This window comes from Bufo bufo, chromosome 1 (genome assembly GCF_905171765.1).
Source record: "Bufo bufo chromosome 1, aBufBuf1.1, whole genome shotgun sequence".
NCBI classification, from domain to species: Eukaryota; Metazoa; Chordata; class Amphibia; order Anura; family Bufonidae; genus Bufo; species Bufo bufo.
Window position 1 is genome coordinate 270,285,853 of NC_053389.1, and position 21,022 is coordinate 270,306,874.

General features: G+C 44.9%; 1 protein-coding gene and 1 non-coding gene across 4 annotated transcripts in view; both read left to right on the forward strand.

Annotated features, from left to right (window-relative positions):
- Positions 1-686: 686 nt before the first annotated feature.
- The window catches only part of PARP11 (poly(ADP-ribose) polymerase family member 11), a 41,170-nt gene continuing 20,834 nt past the window's right edge, over positions 687-21,022 (forward strand). The window contains exons 1-3 of one of the 3 annotated variants that reach the window (XM_040439299.1): positions 687-746; positions 2,081-2,144; positions 3,677-3,808. In XM_040439299.1, the coding sequence (XP_040295233.1) occupies positions 2,142-2,144; positions 3,677-3,808 (135 nt within the window). In that variant the 5' untranslated portion in view covers positions 687-746; positions 2,081-2,141. The other 2 variants (XM_040439290.1, XM_040439307.1) reach the window with 2 other exon arrangements.
- LOC120987545 lies at positions 13,831-14,019 on the forward strand. The gene has a single exon (XR_005776133.1). It is a non-coding gene; the product is annotated as a U2 spliceosomal RNA (small nuclear RNA).

The following is a 21,022-nucleotide window of genomic DNA, read 5'->3' on the forward strand; positions in this document are numbered from 1 at the left end:
CCTGCACTTACTAGTATGTCTGGGCGCCGCTCCGTTCGCCCGGTATAGGCTCCGGTGTCTGCAGCTCCCTCTGTTGTACTGGGCAGAGTTTTTGTATTAGGGTTGTCCCTTGCTGCAGCGCTGGCAGCTGGGACTCCCAGGCTATGAGCTGTGCGCTACGATTGGCCAGCGCTGCAGTAAGTGACAACCCTAATACAAAAACTCCGCCCCGTACAACAGAGGGAGCTGCAGACACCGGAGCCTATACCGGGCGAACGGAGCGGCGCCCAGACATACTAGTAAGTGCAGGGGGACCCGTGGGCGCCGCTCTGCCCACTGATATAGTTCGTTTTTAGTTTTTAAACTAGTGAAAGGTCCTCTTTATAGCACATTTTGTTTGTTTCATTTCAAATCCATTGTGGTGGTGTATAGAGCCAAAAACGTTAGAATTGTGTAGATGTCCCAATATTTATGGACCTGACTGTATCTATCTATCTATCTATCTATCTATCTATCTATCTATCTATCTATATCTGTCTATATCTATCTTTCTATCTACACAGACAATAATTCCACCTTTCATAGACTACCGATGTTCTGCCAGTACATACAATGATGGCACATCTGCAGGGTTGCAGTAAAAAGGCAGCGACCTCTTTAATCCAATAGCTCCGCCCAGCTCGCGTCACAGTACCAGGCCCCGCCCACCTCTGGCGTTTCGTTTTCCTGGCAGCAGCTGAAGCCCAGGAAGTGAATGCAGGGAGCAGGTAAGTGCACGGGGCGGCGCTGCGCTGTCATGGTGACGCAAGGAGCCTAGGAACCCTATCGAGCTCCTGCCCAGACCTGTCTAGAGGCTGAGGCTGGCTGTGAGGAGGCTGCCGGGCGGCCATTGTGCGCCTCTGGAGGTAAGGGCTGGGGTCACACAGAACTGGGAAGTCCTTGGGGTTGTCCTGTGCTGGAAGCCGGGTGACAAGGCTCCTGTACCTGCCCGGCTTCCAGGGAGGTTGTAAGCCGGCTGCAGTGTATGTGCAGTGGAGACTCACCTGCCAGCTCGCCAGCTGGAACGGCTGGGGGGGTGTAGTGGGGTCACCAGCCGCTCTCTGAGGCTTATACCTGGAAAGCAGGTTCTGGGAAAGCTGGGTGACAAGGAGCGGGGCAGCTTTTCCAGGCTCCTGAATGGCAGATATGGCCCATTGTGTATTAGCGCCACTCGTATCCATGGCTGTGTCTGGTATTGCATCTACAAGCCATGGACCTGCTCACATACAGCAGTGTCTATACACTGTGACATCACCATCCGGCCGCCTACTAATCGAAGACCCAGTGCTGTGTTGTGCCTCTGTTATTCCTCCTGGAAATGCATGACTTAATTCACAGCCGGGTGCTACCATTTCCCATTGTCAGTGCTGAGTGTTTAGCAGGGACACGTCCCGCTGAGAAAGGGAATGGTAACACTTTGTGTGGTATATTTTAGGTCAACATTTCCAAGAGGAATAAGAGAGGGAATGCTGTGCAAGTATTTACTAGGAGAAAGAAACATGTGAGGAGAGCTGTTAGGCCTCATTCACAGTTGCCTTGATAATCCGGCAGGCTAATTCGCCATAAATCCCAGCTGACGGACGGACAAAATACTGCCGGAAACGGTCCAGATCCCATTAAAAAAGTCACTGGGGTATCTGGTAGCCCGATCCTCAGATTGCCAACGCAACTATGGCCGAAGCGTAATATCCTCCTAAAAGCTTTCTTCCAGAAACAGTGCCCCCCCTTGTCCATGGTCTGTCCCTGGTATTACAGCTCGTCCCCTCTCCTGACCTGTCTTCCCCATGAAATCACACTTCTTTTCTTAGAACTCTACGGTTTGCTGTTTCTCTATTAATCCTCCTAGAAATGTATGAGCAGTACCATTCAAGGCCATTACTCATTTTACTGAGCCGTGCTGACTGGCGGGGGTGCCATCTGATATCGCCGACCTATTCTAGGGGATAGGTCATGAGTATTACATTCTCACACAACCCCCTCTGATTGCAGGCACTGTAGCATGGGACGGGCACCGGGACTGGATGAGGAGATAATGGTGTGCGATCTTCCTTTCTCTTCCCAGGCTACCATTCTACCTTCATGGCTGTGGTGTAAGGAAGCAGAGCGGGTTACTAAGACAAGAGATGGTAATTATCGCAGCAGGCATAGATCTGTCTAACCCCCCCTGGGCCATTAAAGGGTTAAATCACGAGGAAACCTCTATAACGAAGCAGTTTCGGACTACCGGAACCCGCAGTCCTTGCTTATAGGCATTTTCCGTGACCGATTCAAAATACCGGAATGCCAGATCTGTCCTTCCGGTCTGCGCATGCGCAGACCTTTAAAAATTAGAAAATAAATAAATACCGGATCCATTTTGCCTAGTGACACCGGAAAAAACGGATCCGGTATTGCAATGCATTTTTTCCTGATCAGTCTGAAAAATGCCTGATCAGTCAGAAAAAATGACACGCGTTTGCATACAGTTTGCCTGATCAGGCAGGCAGTTCAGGCAACGGAACTGCCTGCCGGAATCAAACAACGCAAGTGTGAAAGTACCCTTCAAGGGAACCTGTCACCAGGATTTTGTGTATAGAGCTGAGGACATGGGATGCTAGATGGCCGTTAGCACATCCGCAATATCCAGTCCCAATAGCTCTGTGGGCTTTTATTGTGTAAAAAACCCGATTTGATACATATGCAAATTAACATAATAGAGTCATATCTTACTTGTGTGACCAGAGAAGAGTCATATTTTCAAGCTCTGACTCATCTCAAGTTAATTTGCATATGTATCAAGTCTGTTTTTATACATAATAAAAGCACAGAGAGCTATGGGGACTGGGTATTGCGGATGTACTAGCTGCCATCTAGCAGCCCATGTCCTCAGCTCTATACCCAAAATCCAGGTGACAGGTTCCCTTTAATTATAGATATTAAAGAGAACCTGTCATTAACGTTATGCTGCCCATACTAACGGCAGAATAAAGTAGAGACAGGGGAGTTGATTTCAGCGCTCTGTCATTTAAAAGTTAAAAGTAAGTGGTTGCTGAGAACCAACATCACAATCATTGCAGACTAGGTCTGGAAAAGAGTCACGGCCACCTGAGAAGAGTCATGGTTATACATGAAGTCCTGCTCCCCTGCCCACCTGCTGATGACTGACAGTCTTCTACCTAGTTCTCTCTCTTTCTCTCTAGGAGAGAACTGCCAATCATCAGCAGATGGACGGGGAGAGCAGGAGATTATAATAACCAGGACTCTTTTCAGGTAGATTTGACTCTTTTCCAGGCCTGGGCTGTAATGATTATGATGCTGGTTCTCAGCAACCACTTACTGTTATCTCATGAGTGACACACCGCTGACATCAGCATTTCTGTCACTATTTTATGCTGCCCTCAGTGAGGTTAGCATGAAGTTGATGACAGGTTCCCTTTAGCATGAAAAATTAAGTCACCACCAAAAAATCTTTAAGAATATGTGATGTAAACAATAAGTCATTCTCCGATGACACATTCCCTTCAAACACAACTCTTTGATTTCTTCTCTTTTGTCTCACCCTTAAAAATTGTACTCGGCAGTTTCTTTTGTTTCTAAAAAAGTTGAATGCCGACCAATATGGCTGCCGTTAAAAACAAACCCGATGATGCACTGTGACTAATGACGATTTATGTTTCAGGTTGAATGTTGTCGACCAACACATAAGATGGGGGCAACCATTGACATCGATGTAACGGAGGACATGGACGTTTCTGAAACGCAGTGGGGTTGGTTCTACCTGGCTGAATGCGGTAAATGGCATATGTTTGAGGTAAACCTTTATAGGGAATTCCACCAAAGTGTCTGATCAATACTGTAGCCTGAGATAGGGGACTGCTACTGTGCTGTTTTCAGTAGACTCTGCAGTGAACGGCCCCCTGTATATGCCATGTGTATTTGCCTATTAGGCCATGCCCAAAGCAGGACCTAATAGGCTGCTGGTCAGAAAATCACTGACAGGCAAAAATAAACTGCAATACAGGAGTATTGCTAAAGGGTTGCATGGTTTAAAGGGGCATTTCGGTCTCATGATATTGATGACCTGTCATCAATTTCAGATTGGTGGAGGTCCGATTCTTGGCACCCCTGCTGGTCAGCTGTTTGAAGGGGCTGCGGTGCTGGTGCGAGAGCTGTGTTCTCCTCCATGCCGTCTACATTGTAGCAGCGGTGCAGTGTAATTACAGCTTACTCTCCCGTTCACTTGAATGGAAGGAACAGTTCTAATTACACTGCACCGCAGCTACAGTGTAGACGGCGTGCAGGTAAGGAGGAGAATACAGCTTTGGCACCAGCCCCTTCAAACAGCTGACCAACGGGGGTGCCAAATGTCGGACCTCAACCAATCTGAAATTGATGACCTATCCTGAAGATAGGTCCTCATATCATGAAACTGAAAGTTCCATAGTGGAGAAAAAAAAAAGAAGATTTTAAAGGGATTGTCTAACCTACAAATATTGATTACCTATTCTCAGGAAGGTCTTCAGTATCAAATCAGTGGGGGTCTGACAGCCAGCACTGTCACAATCAGCTATTCGGGCAGCCACAGCACTGGAAACTATGCTGTGTACGAAGCACAGCTCCATACACTGTGTGGTGGCTGTGTCAGGTACTGCAGCTCAGCTACTATTCAAGTAAATGGGAGTTGCACTGGAAACTACACAGCCTTCTGCCTCCTCTCTGTATACTTTCTGGTGCTGTGGTTGGACCTTCACTGATGCACTAAATCCATTTCCCCATTAAAAAAAATCATATATATTGCAAAATAAGCAGATATACATATTTGGTATCAACACACTCATACCAATGCGTTTAATACAATGAAAAATATTTTTATACCACATGGTAAACCCTTCACCCACCACAATGGCATCTTAACCATGAGATGATTCGTCTCCCACCAGGCAGGGACAGGAAGCTTAGAAAGGGCCCACCTCCATCTTCTCTTCAGTGTCTTCCTGTCCCTTCCAGGTGGGTAGAGGAGCAGTATGACTGCAGTGCTGGCTAGTCAGACCTACCTTGGGCAGGTGGGTCTGTTGTTCATAAAGCCTGCCGGATACTCCGATTCCCGTGCCTCTATGCGCCACTGGAGGGGGAGCAGCTGCGGCAACTGGACACTCAGACTCCCAGTTGTAACCGGTTGCGGGTGACGTCACCAAGGAGGCCTTGTGAGACTGCCTCTAGGAGTGCCTGCTGTTGGTGAGGAGTAGCCCATTGGCGGTGCTCGTTGTGCTGATTGGCTGGAATTCAGGCTCATGGGTTAAGGTGAAAGTTGCCCTCTGACCCAGGAAACAGGTATTTTGGCGTCCTCCAGCCTTCCTGTTGCTTCTATATCGGTAACTGGAGAGTGTGTGGATCCTGGCAGTATTGCAGCGTCTGTGCCTGAGATGGGAGTATTGTGACTATTTGTGTATTCCTGGTGTGAATAGAGTGAGACCAAAACTTAAAAGTATGCAGAAATCGCGCTGTATTAGATGTGGGATTTGTTCTGTAAAATTACCTGAAAAATCCTCTAAGAAAAGTGTACAGATGATATTAGAGAGGAGGTTGTGGAAACCTGGGGAGAAATGTCCTCAAGTCCTTGGTTAATGAACATCTTATCTCAGGGTTAGGCCTCTTTCACACGACCGGTTTTTTTTCCCATTTTGCTGGCCGTATACGGAACCATTCATTTCAATGGTTCCGCAAAAAAAACGGAATGTACTCCGTACGCATTCCGTTTCCGTATTAACGTTTTTCCGTTCCGTTGAAAGATAGAACATGTCTTCCGTATCCGTTCTTTGCGGAACCATCTATTGAAAATGCTATGCCCAGCCCAATTTTTTTCTATGAAATTACTGTATACTGTATATGCCATACGGAAAAACGAAACGGAAACACAACGGAAACAAAAAACGGAACAATGGATCCGTTTAAAACGGACCGCAAAACACTGAAAAAGCCATACGGTCATGTGAAAGAGGCCTTAGATGATTCTGTTCCTGACAACCCCTCCCACAAATCTCAGGGTTAGATGATTCTGTTCCTGACAACCCCTCCCACAAATCTCAGGGTTAGATGATTCTGTTCCTGACAACCCCTCCCACAAATCTCAGGGTTAGATGATTCTGTTCCTGACAACCCCTCCCACAAATCTCAGGGTTAGATGATTCTGTTCCTGACAACCCCTCCCACAAATCTCAGGGTTAGATGATTCTGTTCCTGACACCCTCTCCCACAAATAATTTTGTGGCTACCCCAATTCAAAGCTCAGGAGAATTGCAGAAAACTCTAAAATTAGACAGGAGTTTTATTAGACATAGAGGTAGGTATTGGTTCAGGTACCACAAGTGGACATGGGTTACTATTTCACAATTTTCTTTGTTCCAAAGCCAAATTGGAAATTTCTTTTAATAAAGAAATGAATAACTAAATAAGTCCATAAAATACACAGTAAATATTTTACAAGAAATAGTTTTTATGATCTCCTTGGATCTAAAGGACACATGCTTCCATATCCTTATCCATTATTCTCTTCAGAAGTATTAGAGAATAGCCGTGTCCATAAGGAGAAAAATAAGACCTTTTCAAGTTCAGGCTCATCCCTTTGGGATCATGACGGCTCCCAGATTATTCACAAAAATATTGCTTGAAATGTTTTCTTCTAGCAAAGAAGGTGCAAAGATACAGAGACAGGTCAAGGATTTCAGGAAAAAGAAATCTTTCACAGTTGGGCAAGCAATGGCTCTCATGTGGTCCTTTACAGCCTGCATTCCAGCAGTAAGGCTCCATTCACACGTCCGCAATTCTGTTCCGCATTTTGCGGAACAGAATTGCGGACCCATTCATTTCTATGGGGCCGCACGATGTGCTGCCCGGATCCGGAAATGTGGACCCGCACTTCCGGGTCCGCAATTCCGTTCCCGAAAAAAATAAAATAAATAGAACATGTCCTATTCTTGTCCGCAATTGTGGACAAGATTAGGCATTTTCTATTAAGTGCCGGAACACACATCGCCGGTGTCCGTGTTTTTGTGGATCCGCAAAACGCACACGGATGTGTGAAGGGACCCTATATTGGCACACTTCCATTCTCGTTGACTTCAGAGATCTTTTCCAACAGTGGAACAGGAGATCAGATTCACCAGAGAAGGTAATTGTGATTCCGGGTCAGGTATGAACATCGTTAAGCTGTTAGGAATTAAAAATAAATAGAGTCAGGAGTACCTTGGGAGGAGAAGGCCCCTTAAATTATTACCACAATGCCAGTCTCTGGGGATGGGGTGCGTATCTGTCCTCCTAAGGTGCTTGGAGCCAGATACAGAGTTGGAAGAGAATTAAGAGCAGTCTGGGAGGCCCTGAGATGTTTTGCTTTGGAAATCAGAATGTTCATATCCAGTCCGACAACAGAGCTGTGGTTTCCTACATAAATCGTCAGGCAGGAACAAAAAGATAAAATACTCCAGTCTCAGACTGACTACATATTGTGCAGAACAGAACCTAATGTCGCCGTCTGCGATTTATCTGAAAATGGCAGAAAGTACAAAGGCATCAGCTATGGCACTGGAGGAGCCCTGGACTCTTCCTTGGAGTCAGGATTTGTTGTTCCTGGGTCCAAGCTTTCATCCTGAGGTGGAAAGCTTACGTCTGGCAGCATGGATCCTGAAAGGATGATTCTTAAGTATTGGAAAAACTAATCGACACCATGATAGCTAGTTGTAAGGTGGTAACATGTAAAATAGATCCTAACATTTGGAAGAAATGTATTTCCTGGTGTAGGGTTTCTAACTTTATGGGTAATATTGGTGACATCCCCTCTATTTTTGGATTTTCTGCAGCAAGGGTTTACATTGAGAGTTCAGGTATCGGTTCTAAATGTTTCCTTGAAGAAAAACTAGCGGAATATGAGGCGGTGGTGATGGTGAATTCACTGAAAGTTCAAGAGGGGCCTGGATGTATTTCTCGAGGGTAATAATATTACAGGCTATAGCTACTAGAGATGGGTCGTTGATCCAGGGATTTATTCTGATTGCCTGAATTTTGGCTTCTACCTCAGTTTTATTTTTATTTTTTTACCTTCCTCTGATCAACAGGCTGAACTGGATGGACAGATGTCTTTTTTTCAGCCTTATAAACTATGTTCCTATGTAATATCCATGGATAATTCGATTTTTGAAAGGAACAAATAGACTCAGACCCAGGATTAGAACATACTGTGTAGCTCACCTTGTCTTGACTCTTCCACCATTTGAACCATTAGGAAAATGTTTTTTTTCTTGTTGCTGTCACCTCGGCTAGAAGGGTAAATGAAATCCAGGCCTTTCAGTTGAAGAGCCTTTCTCGACTATTGTCAGAGGTTGTTTTTCCTTCTTTCTGTGAAAACCCAAAAACAGAGGCAGAGAAAGTTTTTGACAAATTGGACGCTAGGAGATGTATGCTTCAATACCTAGTCTAATGGTCTTTTCATCCAATTTCAGGGGATGAAGACTTTGAAATCTTCTATTTGTTATAGGTTGTTAAAGTCAGCCATTTTTTGAATCCTTTAAAACAATGGGAAAAGAACTACCAGAGGGACTAAAAGCTCATTCAACTAGAGCAGTATATCTAGTGGATCCTGGTTTTTGGATTCCAGAGGGTTTGCACCCATTTCTCCTGTTGTGACAAGTGCTGCTGTCTACTCTGTTCATAAGTAAGTATATGGATATACCATTTTTACATATGTAATGAAAAGTGCAAGCTCCTAGAGAGAGAGAATGGACATGTGCATGATGTGGAAGACACTGAAGAGAACATGGAGGTTAAATTCTTTTATTGCAACATTTTCAAATATTTTATGGAACAAAAAGGGAAGGGGAACAAGCAATACATCCTGAAATATGCTTATTTTCTGAGAACCCATCTGTATCGTATTGCAAATAACAGCAGGTCTAGTAATCAACATTTATAGATATATACATAAAAAAAAGGGGGGGGGGGGTAAAGGGATGGGAGAATTACACATGGAGAGTGCCCAAAGTGCCTTTTAGAGAAGAAATGAGGTACCAGGAGGTATACTAAGGCTAAAATGAGTAATGAGGAAGGTCTTCCATTTTCGGAAGGATTTAATAGCTGAGCCCTCTTTGTGACTCTCTGCCTCAACTCGATCATACCTCAATAACAACTTCAGTTGAGAAATCACTGCTGATACATCGGGCATGGAGTTAGACAACCAGTGTTGTAATAAAACCCTCTTGGCAACCAGAAGTATTGAGTGGAGGAAGAGAGGGGCACCTTGGGAGCGAGTGGATTGGGATGCTGGTAGGCAAATGTAATGAAACCGCAATGTCTGAGGTTCTAGGGGGAGGTTGACAGACCAGTGCGTTTGAACATATGCTGTCAAGTCTTTCCAGAACTTGAACACCAGAAGACATGACCATATGCCATGCCAGAAATCGCCGGTTCTTTGCATTTGGGGCAATGGGTAATACGTTCTGAGAACCCGGGAGAAGCTGGGAAATTGAAACCATAAATGGCATTATGCATCATCTTGAAGTAGGATTCCCGCCATCCCTCATTGACACAGGAGCGGACCTTTGCCCATCCCTCTAGAATCTTCTCTCTAATTTCAGCGTCCATAGTTAATATTTCCCATTTGTAAAAGAGCTTGGATGGTAAGACTTTTGTGAAATTACCAGACATGGCTCTGTAAAGTCCCAAGAGTGATACCATTTGCGGAGTGGTTCCTACTATGTCATCAAAGGTGTTCGTGGGTGCTTCTTTGGATAGGTCACAAACTCTTTGCCTACAGAATCCTAGCACTTGCATGATGTGAAGAAAGTGAGTGGTAATTGGTATCTTTCCTTCAGCTTGCTGAGAGACAACCATTGCTTCTCCTCCCCATGTATCAGATGCTCCACCCTAATTATCCCTCTTGATTTACAGTTTTCGGAAAACATGACATGCCTTCCTTGGGGAAATTCTGGATGATCCCATAGCGGCATCTTTTTTGATATTAAGTAGGGGAGCCCAAAGGCCTTCCTGATCGCTTTCCATGCAACCACTGTGTCTCTCACTAACATTGAGTTCTTAACTTCTGAGGGGAGAGCAGCCAAATTGGAGTGAAGGCAAGACACCAGGCCCCAAGGAGCCACAAAATTTTGCTCCAGATCTTTGTTGGAGAAGTGGTCTGTCTCATGTAGCCAGTCCATGATGTGTCTCTTGAGGCAAGTAATATTGTATCCCTGTGTTTACATCTGCATGTTTTAGTAGGACTGGGAGGGTTTGGAGAGGATATACCAATTTAGAAAAACTCATCATTTTAATCAGATGGCATCTTCGCATAAATGACAGGGGAAGTGTGTGTCATCTTTTTAGATCTGCCACTATTTTCCCTATGAGTGGCAGGTAGTTCAAATTGTATAGGGAGCTAGGAAGTTTGCCCATCTTCAGTCCCAGATATGTTATATGTTTGATCGAAGTAGGGGCAAACCCATTAGTCTGCCACAGTTGAGGGGGATTTTTGGTTTGCAATTCAAAGACTTCACTTTTGGCAGAGTTGATGTTATAAACCAAGAGGGAGCCAAAGCGATGGAGCAAGTCTATCAGGGGGCGCATGTGTTGTTTAGGATTGGACATGAACATCAGCAGGTCATCAGCGTATAAGGCCAATTTGACCTCCTCCTTATTTTGATGCCTGAGTACAGATCCGAGCCTTCCAAGAGTCGAGCCAGAGGCTCTAAGGCCAAGTCGAACAACAGCGGGGATCAGGGACACCCCTGCCATGTGCCTTTTTGGAGGAAAAAGGTGGGAGATAGAAATCCCCCTGAGTGTGCTCTCGCCATCGGGTTTGTATAAAGTCAGTTTAGGAAGGTGCGGAAGTGTCCAGGGTAGCCAGCACCTTTCTAATGTTGGCTAATGCCTACCTGCCTTTAATGAACCCCACCTGAGAGGGCCCCACCAACGAAGACATTAAAACCCCCAAACTATCTGCTAATATCTTTGTTAGAATCTTCAGGTCCTGATTAATCAATGATATAGAGCAATAGGAGCTAGGCTCTTGTGGATCCTTGTGTGGGTTCAGTATAAGCTTTATGTAGGCTACATTTGTGTGGCTAGGGAAACATCCCGATTGTAAGAGGAGGTAACCAGGGTGGGGGAGAACTCCCCAGTATACCCGCCTGGGGCCTTGCCATTGTGCAGTGACTTTACTGTATTCAAAATGTCCCGCTCCGTGATCTTTGAGCTCAGGCTTTCTTGTTGATCTTTGGTCAACGATGGCATAGTGATGGACGACAGGAACCCAGTGCCTGCCATTGCATCTCCTGGTGTATCTTTGTACAGATTAGCATAGTATTCCCCCAGAATTCTATTTATGACCCTGGGGTTTATTTGAGAAGCTCCGTGACCATCTTTTAAGGATGAGATAATCATGGGGTGAATCTGCCTCTGGCCAGGTTAGCTATGTCGGTGGGTAATGATTTAATTAAGAATTATTAATTATGGTCATAAAAATAATTAACCATAACAAAATTAAATTTATAAAATTTGTCATAAATTCTTAAAATCATGACCTGGTGAATTGTAGACAACCTAATTGATACAATTCACATCTGAGTCCGACTATTTCCTCAGATAAATTTGAGTTCTTTTTGACGTGAGATGATGTTAATGATAAAATGTAGGTCTGCATTATACAATAATACACAGGTATTATAAAAATATGCAGATTTATTGGTTACAAGGTTATAAACATAAGTAAATAAACACAATGATACATGCAAATGAATATATATAGCGTTAATATAAAGCATTACAAGCTTAACAATACATGTGAGTGGAAATAACTTGTCACATTATAACCAAGCTATTATTAGGTTAGGATATCAAAATATGAACATAAGTTATATACATTACTTCTGTTCAAAGAAAACCTTATGATATCAGGGTGGGCATGTCTAATCCCAGACATCAATATAGAATGCTAAATACATTCTGCCCCCCCCTAACCAACTACACATCACATGACTTCAAGATGGGCAAATCCATTCAAGGATATAACTTAGAAGAGATAACTGTATACTTCCGCCCCATCCTGGGCTATTTTCACATATATAACTTTGGTAAGACTATTAAGACAAATAACAGGGATCTAGGATCTTAAATGGAAAGGATTTGAAACAAATCTTTCCTGTGGGAATCCATCACTTAGCTTGGCGAAGAATGTTCTATCAAAATATATACACTGCTCAAAAAAATAAAGGGAACACAAAAATAACACATAATAGCTCTGAGTTAATTAAATATTCTTCTGAAATACTTTGTTCTTTACATAGTTGAATGTGCTGACAACAAAATCACACGAATTTTTCAAAACACGGAGGTCTGGATTTGGAGTCACACTCAAAATTACAGGCTGATCCAACTTTGATGTAATGTCCTTAAAACAAGTCAAAATGAGGCTCAGTAGTGTGTGTCGCCTCCACTTGCCTGTATGACCTCCCTACAACGCCTGTGCATGTTCCTGATGAGGTGGCGGACGGTCTCCTGAGGGATTTCCTCCCAGACCTGGACTAAAGCATCTGCCAACTCCTGGACAGTCTGTGGTGCAATGTGACGTTGGTGGATGGAGCGAGACATGATGTCCCAGATGTGCTCAATTGGATTCAGGTCTGGGGAACAGGCGGGGCAGTCCATAGCATCAATGCCTTCGTCTTGCAGGAACTGCTGACACACTTCAGCCACATGAGGTCTACCATTGTCTTGCATTAGGAGGAACCCAGGGCCAACCGCACCAGCATATGGTCTCACAAGGGGTCTGAGGATCTCATCTCGGTACCTAATGGCAGTCAGGCTACCTCTGGCGAGCACATGGAGGGCTGTGCGGCCCTCCAAAGAAATGCCACCCCACACCATTACTGACCCAATGCCAAACCGGTCATGCTGGAGGATGTTGCAGGCAGCAGAACGTTCTCCACGGCGTCTCCAGACTCTGTCACGTCTGTCACATGTGCTCAGTGTGAACCTGCTTTCATCTGTGAAGAGCACAGGGTGACAGTGACGAATTTGCCAATCTTGGTGTTCTCTGGCAAATGCCAAACGTCCTGCACGGTGTTGGGCTGTAAGCACAACCCCCACCTGTGGACGTCGGGCCCTCATATCGCCCTCATGGAGTCTGTTTCTGACCGTTTGAGCAGACAAATGCACATTTGTGGCCTGCTGGAGGTAATTTTGCAGGGCTCTGGCAGTGCTCCTCCTGTTCCTCCTTGCACAAAGGCGGAGGTAGCGGTCCTGCTGCTGGGTTGTTGTCCTCCTACGGCCTCCTCCACGTCTCCTGATGTACTGGCCTGTCTCCTGGTAGCGCCTCCATGCTCTGGACACTACGCTGACAGACACAGCAAACCTTCTTGCCACAGCTCGCATTGATGTGCCATCCTGGATAAGCTGCACTACCTGAGCCACTTGTGTGGGTTGTAGACTCCGTCTCGTGCTACCACTAGAGTGAAAGCACCGCCAGCATTCAAAAGTGACCAAAACATCAGCCAGGAAGCATAGGAACTGAGAAGTGGTCTGTGATCACCACCTGCAGAACCACTTCTTTATTGGGGGTGTCTTGCAAATTGCCTATAATTTCCACCTGTTGTCTATCCCATTTTCACAACAGCATGTGAAATTGATTGTCACTCAGTGTTGCTTCCTAAGTGGACAGTTTGATTTCACAGAAGTGTGATTGACTTGGAGTTACATTGTGTTGTTTAAGTGTTCCCTTTATTTTTTTGAGCAGTGTATGTATGTATGTATATGTGTGTGTGTGTGTGTGTGTATATGTATATAATATATATAATCGCTTCTCGGCCTTTTGGCTAAGATCAAGTGTAGTATCTGTTCTTATCAGTTTAATGTCTGATACGTCCCCTATCTGGGGACCATATATTAAATGGATTTTTCGAACAGGGAGATGGAAAAAGAGCTTGCTCTGTCCACTCCACGCATTGATGGTATTGCAGTACCTCCAGGACCGGTGCACCAAAAAAAATATTTTTTATATATATATATATATATATCATTTAATGCTTTGCTAGATTATGAGTCTAGATTCTTCTGCAGGTAGAATGAAGCCTCACAATATCCTAAGATTACATCTCGATATAGAGATGATCAATTAATTTAATTATTTATTAATTCGCCAATCTAGATGGTATAATTTCACCCACACCATCAAATTAGTCTTAATAAAATGAAATATCATTTTCTGTATCTCTTACCAAGTCCTAGTAGGAATCTCACTTCTGCTCCTAGGAAAGCTGGGTGGTCCATCATAGCGCATCTCATTATGGCTTTCATCTGATAGACCCCTCTAGAGATCTCCACTTCTCTTCTCCTCTCTCCTCTTTCTCTCCTCTCCTTCCTTCCTGTGTATGGCTTATGATCCCAAACTTATCAGTTAGACACGCCTTCCTAGTTTGGAACTTTCCAATCATTGTCGGATGGGCGTGACCATTGATAAAAATTGTGACATCATAACCCTACCCAGAATGCACTTTTGCTACTGTTGTAATGTCACCTACTGATACATATGTGGCACTGCTGTATAAGCTATCTGCATCATAGTATAAAGGGTTAACTTATGTAAGTCTGAATATACATTTTGACCTTAGAAGCTTTAATTCAAAGCCATAGGGATTAATTCTGACACTTGTAGCAATTAGAGACAGACCTCTAGGCGTCTCTCTGAACGTTTCTCACACTTAATTTATGGATCGTAAATGGCCTTGTTTTCTCAGAGATATCAGTACCTCCTCTGTCATACCAAAGATGTGATTCATTGTTACAAAACACACATCTTTACAGACACTCTTCTAATGAGAAATATATACAATATACTGGATACATGTTGTCTTCGTAACATATAACAATATAATATAAACAAGTGTGTGTGTGTGTGTATGTATGTGTATATATATATATATATAATATATATAATATCCTACTGATTGTCTTATGCTAAGGACTAACTAAGGCTCATTAAATGAATACATACATACATATTATATATTTTGCTTCATTAATAAATGCCTAATTGTATAGGTAATTATCACCAGCTGCATAGAGCTCATCTTTATCTCCCGTCATAAATTTAAAAGTAGACAAGGAGGCCTCTTCTCAGACTGGTACATTCATTAGAAGAATAACACTGAAGAGTATAAACCTTTTGTGTGACCTTAATTTGGCCTACTCAAGACATACAAAATTGCAACTATAGTCGAGCATGGCTCTTAAAGGTAATGAACATCCATCTTGACTAGAATTAATTGGATATGAACGTATTTACCTATGAAAAGGCACAACAGCTAGCATGCGCCCTGACTTATTACCATAGCGAAAGAGATCAGTTTGAAATGCAGAGCTGTACATTGCTTCTCTTCTACCTACCTACCCACCATTCGTAATCGCTTCTAGCCTTGAGCCAGTTGTCCTTATCAGGGCCGGTTCGAGGTGAAATGGGGCCCTGGGGCGATAAAAACCATAAGGCCCCCCCCCCCCTTCACATGCACATTTCTCCTGTCCAACTGACTCCAAACAGAACCAGGGCGGCAGGGCGGTCTAGTACACTGGCACGGGTGAGATGGTGCCTGGGATGGATCCGGTCCAGTTTAATCAACCAACATACCAGACTGGTAGGTTGGTTGATTAAACTGGATTGGGATCCATCCCAGGCACCATCTCACCCGTCCCAGTGCCAGTGTACTACTAGCCCGCCCTGGTTCAGTTGGACTGGAGAAAATGTGCATTTGGGGGGGGAGAGGAGGGGGCCAGTTACTGGTAGTACCAGTAACTGCCCCCCCCCCCCCCCTAATGCACATTTCTCCAGTCCAACTACTGACTCCAAACAGAACCAGGGCCGCAGGGCGGGCTAGTACACTGATGGACTAAGTGAGTGGGATTTGGGAAACTGGGAATGGATGGATCCGATCCAGTTTAATTAACAATAAGTTTAACCAACCAACCTACCAGACAGTAACTGGTCTGTTCTCTCTGTAGACTGTACTTAGTCGGAAGTGGAAATTGGCTGGCTGCCTGTCTCCTGTGGGCAAAGGGCCGCGGGCCTTCCCTGGCGCTGGCAGAGTCAGACTGTGGGCTGTGGCTGGCTGCCAATGGCGCTTACTCCTTCAAGTTCTCTGCTCTGGGTAACGGAGCCTGTGGCAACGTCAGCCAGACGCGAGACGTGCCTGCCTGTGCCGTGCATGCCGCTCCAGTCATCTCGAATCTCTTAAAGAGCATGCCCCTCCAGTCCAGACAGTTTAATTACATTACTCAGCGCCGCTGTGCCGCCACACTGTCCTGTCCGCCCCGGTCCCACACAAAAAATAATTATAGAATAGTAGTTGCGGGCCGGCGCCGGGGGCCCCTAAGGAGTCGGGGGCCTGGGGGCTATTGCCCCCCCTTGCCTCTATGGAAGCGCCGGCCCTGGTCCTTATCACTAGTGGAGGCTATCTGTAAAAATTTGGTAAAAGCTTCCCTTAATGCTGTGCTAACTGTCAAGTACTGTTGGGAAACGGTTTTACACAGGTTACTAATATATCCTATAATCTTCCCTCTCAATACTGCTTTCGCTGCTTCCCAATGGGTCGAGACATCTGATGCATGGGGGGATTATCACTCTGGAACTCCATCCACCAACCTTGCAAAATTTTCTTGAAGTTGTCATCTTTGGCCAGGAAGGAAGGAAAGCGCCATATGAAGTCAGTTCCTCTTGGATGGGCATTCTCCTCCTGTAGCGCGGTCAGGGAAGACTGTATGGTGGTCTCCAGAGTCCTCTGGATGTCTGGGGTAATGCGCAGCGCCACTTTTATAGCTAGACGCTTGTAGTGCAGTGGATCCGAACCCCTATCTGAGGGCAGAAGTTCCTGGGAGCTGTCCTCCTGGAGCATCAATGGTGAGGCCGCCGCCATTTTGGTAGACCGGGAAGGGGGGCAGGATGAACCGGAGTGCTGGGATCCAGTGGATTTGTGTCCGCTTCTCAATAAGTACCGGTCCATATAGCGAGGATGGAACCTCCAGGTGCCGTTCCCAGGTTTCTTAAGAGGGAATGCTGTGCAGACTCTCTGAAATGGCGCTCTTGGAGTCAGTGTAGCAGAGGAGCTCTTTTCGCTGCGTCCTCAAATGGCAGCATCGGAACCGGAAGTCGAGGTGGGCCCTTTTTAAGCTTCCTGTCCCTGCCTGGTGGGAGGAGGAGCTTCTCATGGTTAAAGGGGTTGGCCACTCTTTTTAAATACTCTCCACTACAGTGTGGCAGGCAGGGAAAAAATGAAGTCCCTAATATACTTCATTAAACACATCTGCCTGCTTCTCTTTCAGTTATAAGCCACTGCCCCTTAGTCCTGCTCTACCTTGCAGCTGAGTTCGTCCATGGCTGCATGCGACATGGCGGAGCTTGAGAGGAAGCTCGTCCATGCGCATGTGCAGTCTGCTCCTGTCAGTGGTCGGCTCCCTGCTGCCCGCTCCAACTGTGACAGGAATCAGCTGCTTGTTCCCTCTCTACAAACAGCTGATTCCTGTCAGAAGCTGGCTGTGAGAAAAACCTGCAGAGTCCCTACTGCAGAAGCTACTTAGTCAATCCCCATCCCCCCCTGCACTATCACCACACAGCCGACCCGCTAAGCCACGCCCACCGGTTCCGTTAGGCCACACCCCCTGCAACCAACAGGGAAAGCAGGACATCTAGCCAGGTTTTGTGTGTGTGTGTGTGTATGTATTTATGTCTAAGGGTCCATTCACACATCCGTGTGTGTTTTTTACGGATCCGCAAAACACGGACAGCGGCAATGTGCGTTCCGCAATTCCGGATCCGGGCTGCACGTCATGCGGCCCCATAGAAATGTATGGGTCCGCAATTCCGTTCCGCAAAATGCGGAATGGAATTGCGGATGTGTGAATGGAGCCTAAGTATGTGTACATATAAATAAATAAATAAATAAAATAAAAATATATATATATAAACACATATGTACAGTACAGACCAAAAGTTTGGACACACCTTCTCATTCAAAGAGTTTTCTTTATTTTCATGACTATGAAAATTGTAGATTCACACTGAAGGCATCAAAACTATGAATTAACACATGTGGAATTATATACATAACAAACAAGTGTGAAACAACTGAAAATATGTCATATTCTAGGTTCTTCAAAGTAGCCACCTTTTGCTTTGATTACTGCTTTGCACACTCTTGGCATTCTCTTGATGAGCTTCAAGAGGTAGTCCCCTGAAATGGTCTTCCAACAGTCTTGAAGGAGTTCCCAGATATGCTTAGCACTTGTTGGCCCTTTTGCCTTCACTCTGCGGTCCAGCTCACCCCAAACCATCTCGATTTGGGTTCAGGTCCGGTGACTGTGGAGGCCAGGTCATCTGGCGCAGCACCCCATCACTCTCCTTCATGGTCAAATAGCCCTTACTTTCAAAGTTTTCCCAATTTTTCGGCTGACTGACTGACCTTCATTTCTTAAAGTAATGATGGCCACTCGTTTTTCTTTACTTAGCTGCTTTTTTCTTGCCATAATACAAATTCTAACAGTCTATTCAGTAGGACTATCAGCTGTGTATCCACCTGACTTCTCCTCAACGCAACTGATGGTCCCAACCCCATTTATAAGGCAAGAAATCCCACTTATTAAACCTGACAGGGCACACTTGTGAAGTGAAAACCATTTCAGGGGACTACCTCTTGAAGCTCATCAAGAGAATGCCAAGAGTGTGCAAAGCAGTAATCCAAGCAAAAGGTGGCTACTTTGAAGAACCTAGAATATGACATATTTTCAGTTGTTTCACACTTGTTTGTTATGTATATAATTCCACATGTGTTAATTCATAGTTTTGATGCCTTCATAGTCATGAAAATAAAGAAAACTCTTTGAATGAGGTGTGTCCAAACTTTTGGTCTGTACTGTGTATATATACATATATTTACACACGTGTGTGTGTGTGTGTGTGTGTGTGTGTGTATATATACATTGCAATCCATGGGCGCTGACAGTGTGTCCACTGTCTGCAGACATGAACCCATTCATTTAAATGGGGTCTGCAATCTGCATCCGACAGTACTTTTTCGCAGTGCGGAGGCATGGACAGAAAACCCATGGATGCACTCCATAGGTTTCTGATCTGTGCTTCCATTCCAGACCACACCGTATCTTTCGGATTTCAGACCCATCACTTGATACGGTGCGCACACACGGCTGGTGCCTGTATATTGCAGACCCCCTGTTCGCTGGCCACAATACAGACACAGGCAGGCTATGGTCATGTGCATGAGGCCTAAAGCCATACCTCCTTCCAGTATCCGGCAGGACAGTCACGGATTTCAGTGGCGGTCCTGGTACGAGGGAGGTATGTCGAAAATGGATCAGTTTTGCCCTAATGCATTCTGAATGGAAAAGGATCCACTCAGAATGCATCAGTTTGCCTCCAATCAGTCACCATTCCGCTTTGGAGGCGGACACCAAAACGCTGTCCGCCTAATGAAACTGAGCCAAACGGATCCGTCCTGGCACACAATGTAAGTCAATGGGGACGGATCCGTTTTCTCTGGCACAATAGAAAACGGATCCGTCCCCCATTCACTTTCAATGGTGTTCAAGATGGATCCGTTATGGTTATAGAAGACCTAATACAAATGGATCCGTTTATGACGGATGCATGCGGTTATATTATGGTAGCAGAACCGTTTTTGCAGATCCATGACGGATCCGCAAAAAACACAAGTGTGAAAGTATCCTTGGGCACGTAGTGTCCCTCTTCCTTCTATTCTAAAGTTGGGAGGTATGCTAAAGCACTGATGAAATGACACCTAATGTGCTGTTGTCACTATGGCATCACAAGTAGCCAGAGATGTCATGTGACTGCTCCCCTGGAGACGCTGCTCCGCCCACACAGCCTCTCATTAATGGGAGCATGCTATGCCGAATGCAATAGAAAAATGATATATACACAGCATATCTATCATGATACAAATTCCTCTTGGCTTTAGTTATTGTCTGGGGCACTTTATTGTTTTTTATACTTATGGTGGCCAACCCCTTTAAGGTGTCATCGAGGAGGTTTCAGTTTTTTCTCCTTCCCCCTAAAAAAAAAAAACTAAATAAAAGTTAATCAGCGGTACCAATGAAAAATATCACCCGTCCTACCAAAACAAGCCCACATGAAGCTATGTCAGCAGAACAATAAATAAGTTATGAAGGAAACAAAAAGACTCAGTCGTTACAGGTATTACTGTGCAATACCCACAGGATATGCCATGAATCCCTGATATGGGTGTGGGTCCCACCTCTGGAATCTGCTCCTATGTTGAACAGGGCCCCCTGTCTTGCACTGCTGTGAATGGAGAGTTGACTGCCTTGCTTATCCTGTGGATATTCCCTTAATGTCCATATGTGAATACCCCTCTAAGGTAAGTACATAATTGCACAAGATTTTAATGCTGAAGCGCCTTTTCCTGTGTTTTTCCTCTGTTATTCCTCCTGACAATATGCAAATAAATGGGTGTTACCATTTGCCTTGTTTAATGGATGTGTCTCTAGACACTCTGACACTGTCCAATCAGTGAAGACATTTTAAGACTGTGGAAAGGGCAGTGCTACTTTCTAGGGGCACGCCCCACTGACAAGGGAAATGGTAACATCCAATGTTCAATTTATTCATATATTTCCAGGAGAGATAACAGAGGAATGGCATGCATAATTCTAAGGAAAGATGTGCCGTACCTACAGTATTTAATGGGGAATTAAAGCATTTACTAAAACATGTGTCAGGAGAGCTCACTGGTGCTGCTTAAAGGGGTTGTGTCCTGAAGACAACCCTGTCCATTTACCTCGTTAGGGCACAGGAACACCTTAAAGGGGGAATTCTCTGCTCCAAGCTCCGTCTAGAAGTGTGAACGGAGAGTGAGCACTGTATGAGCAACTACCATTCCTATGGACTGGAGCCACCTTGTAATACATTGACGGCCCATGTGATACTACAAGATCTACATTTCTC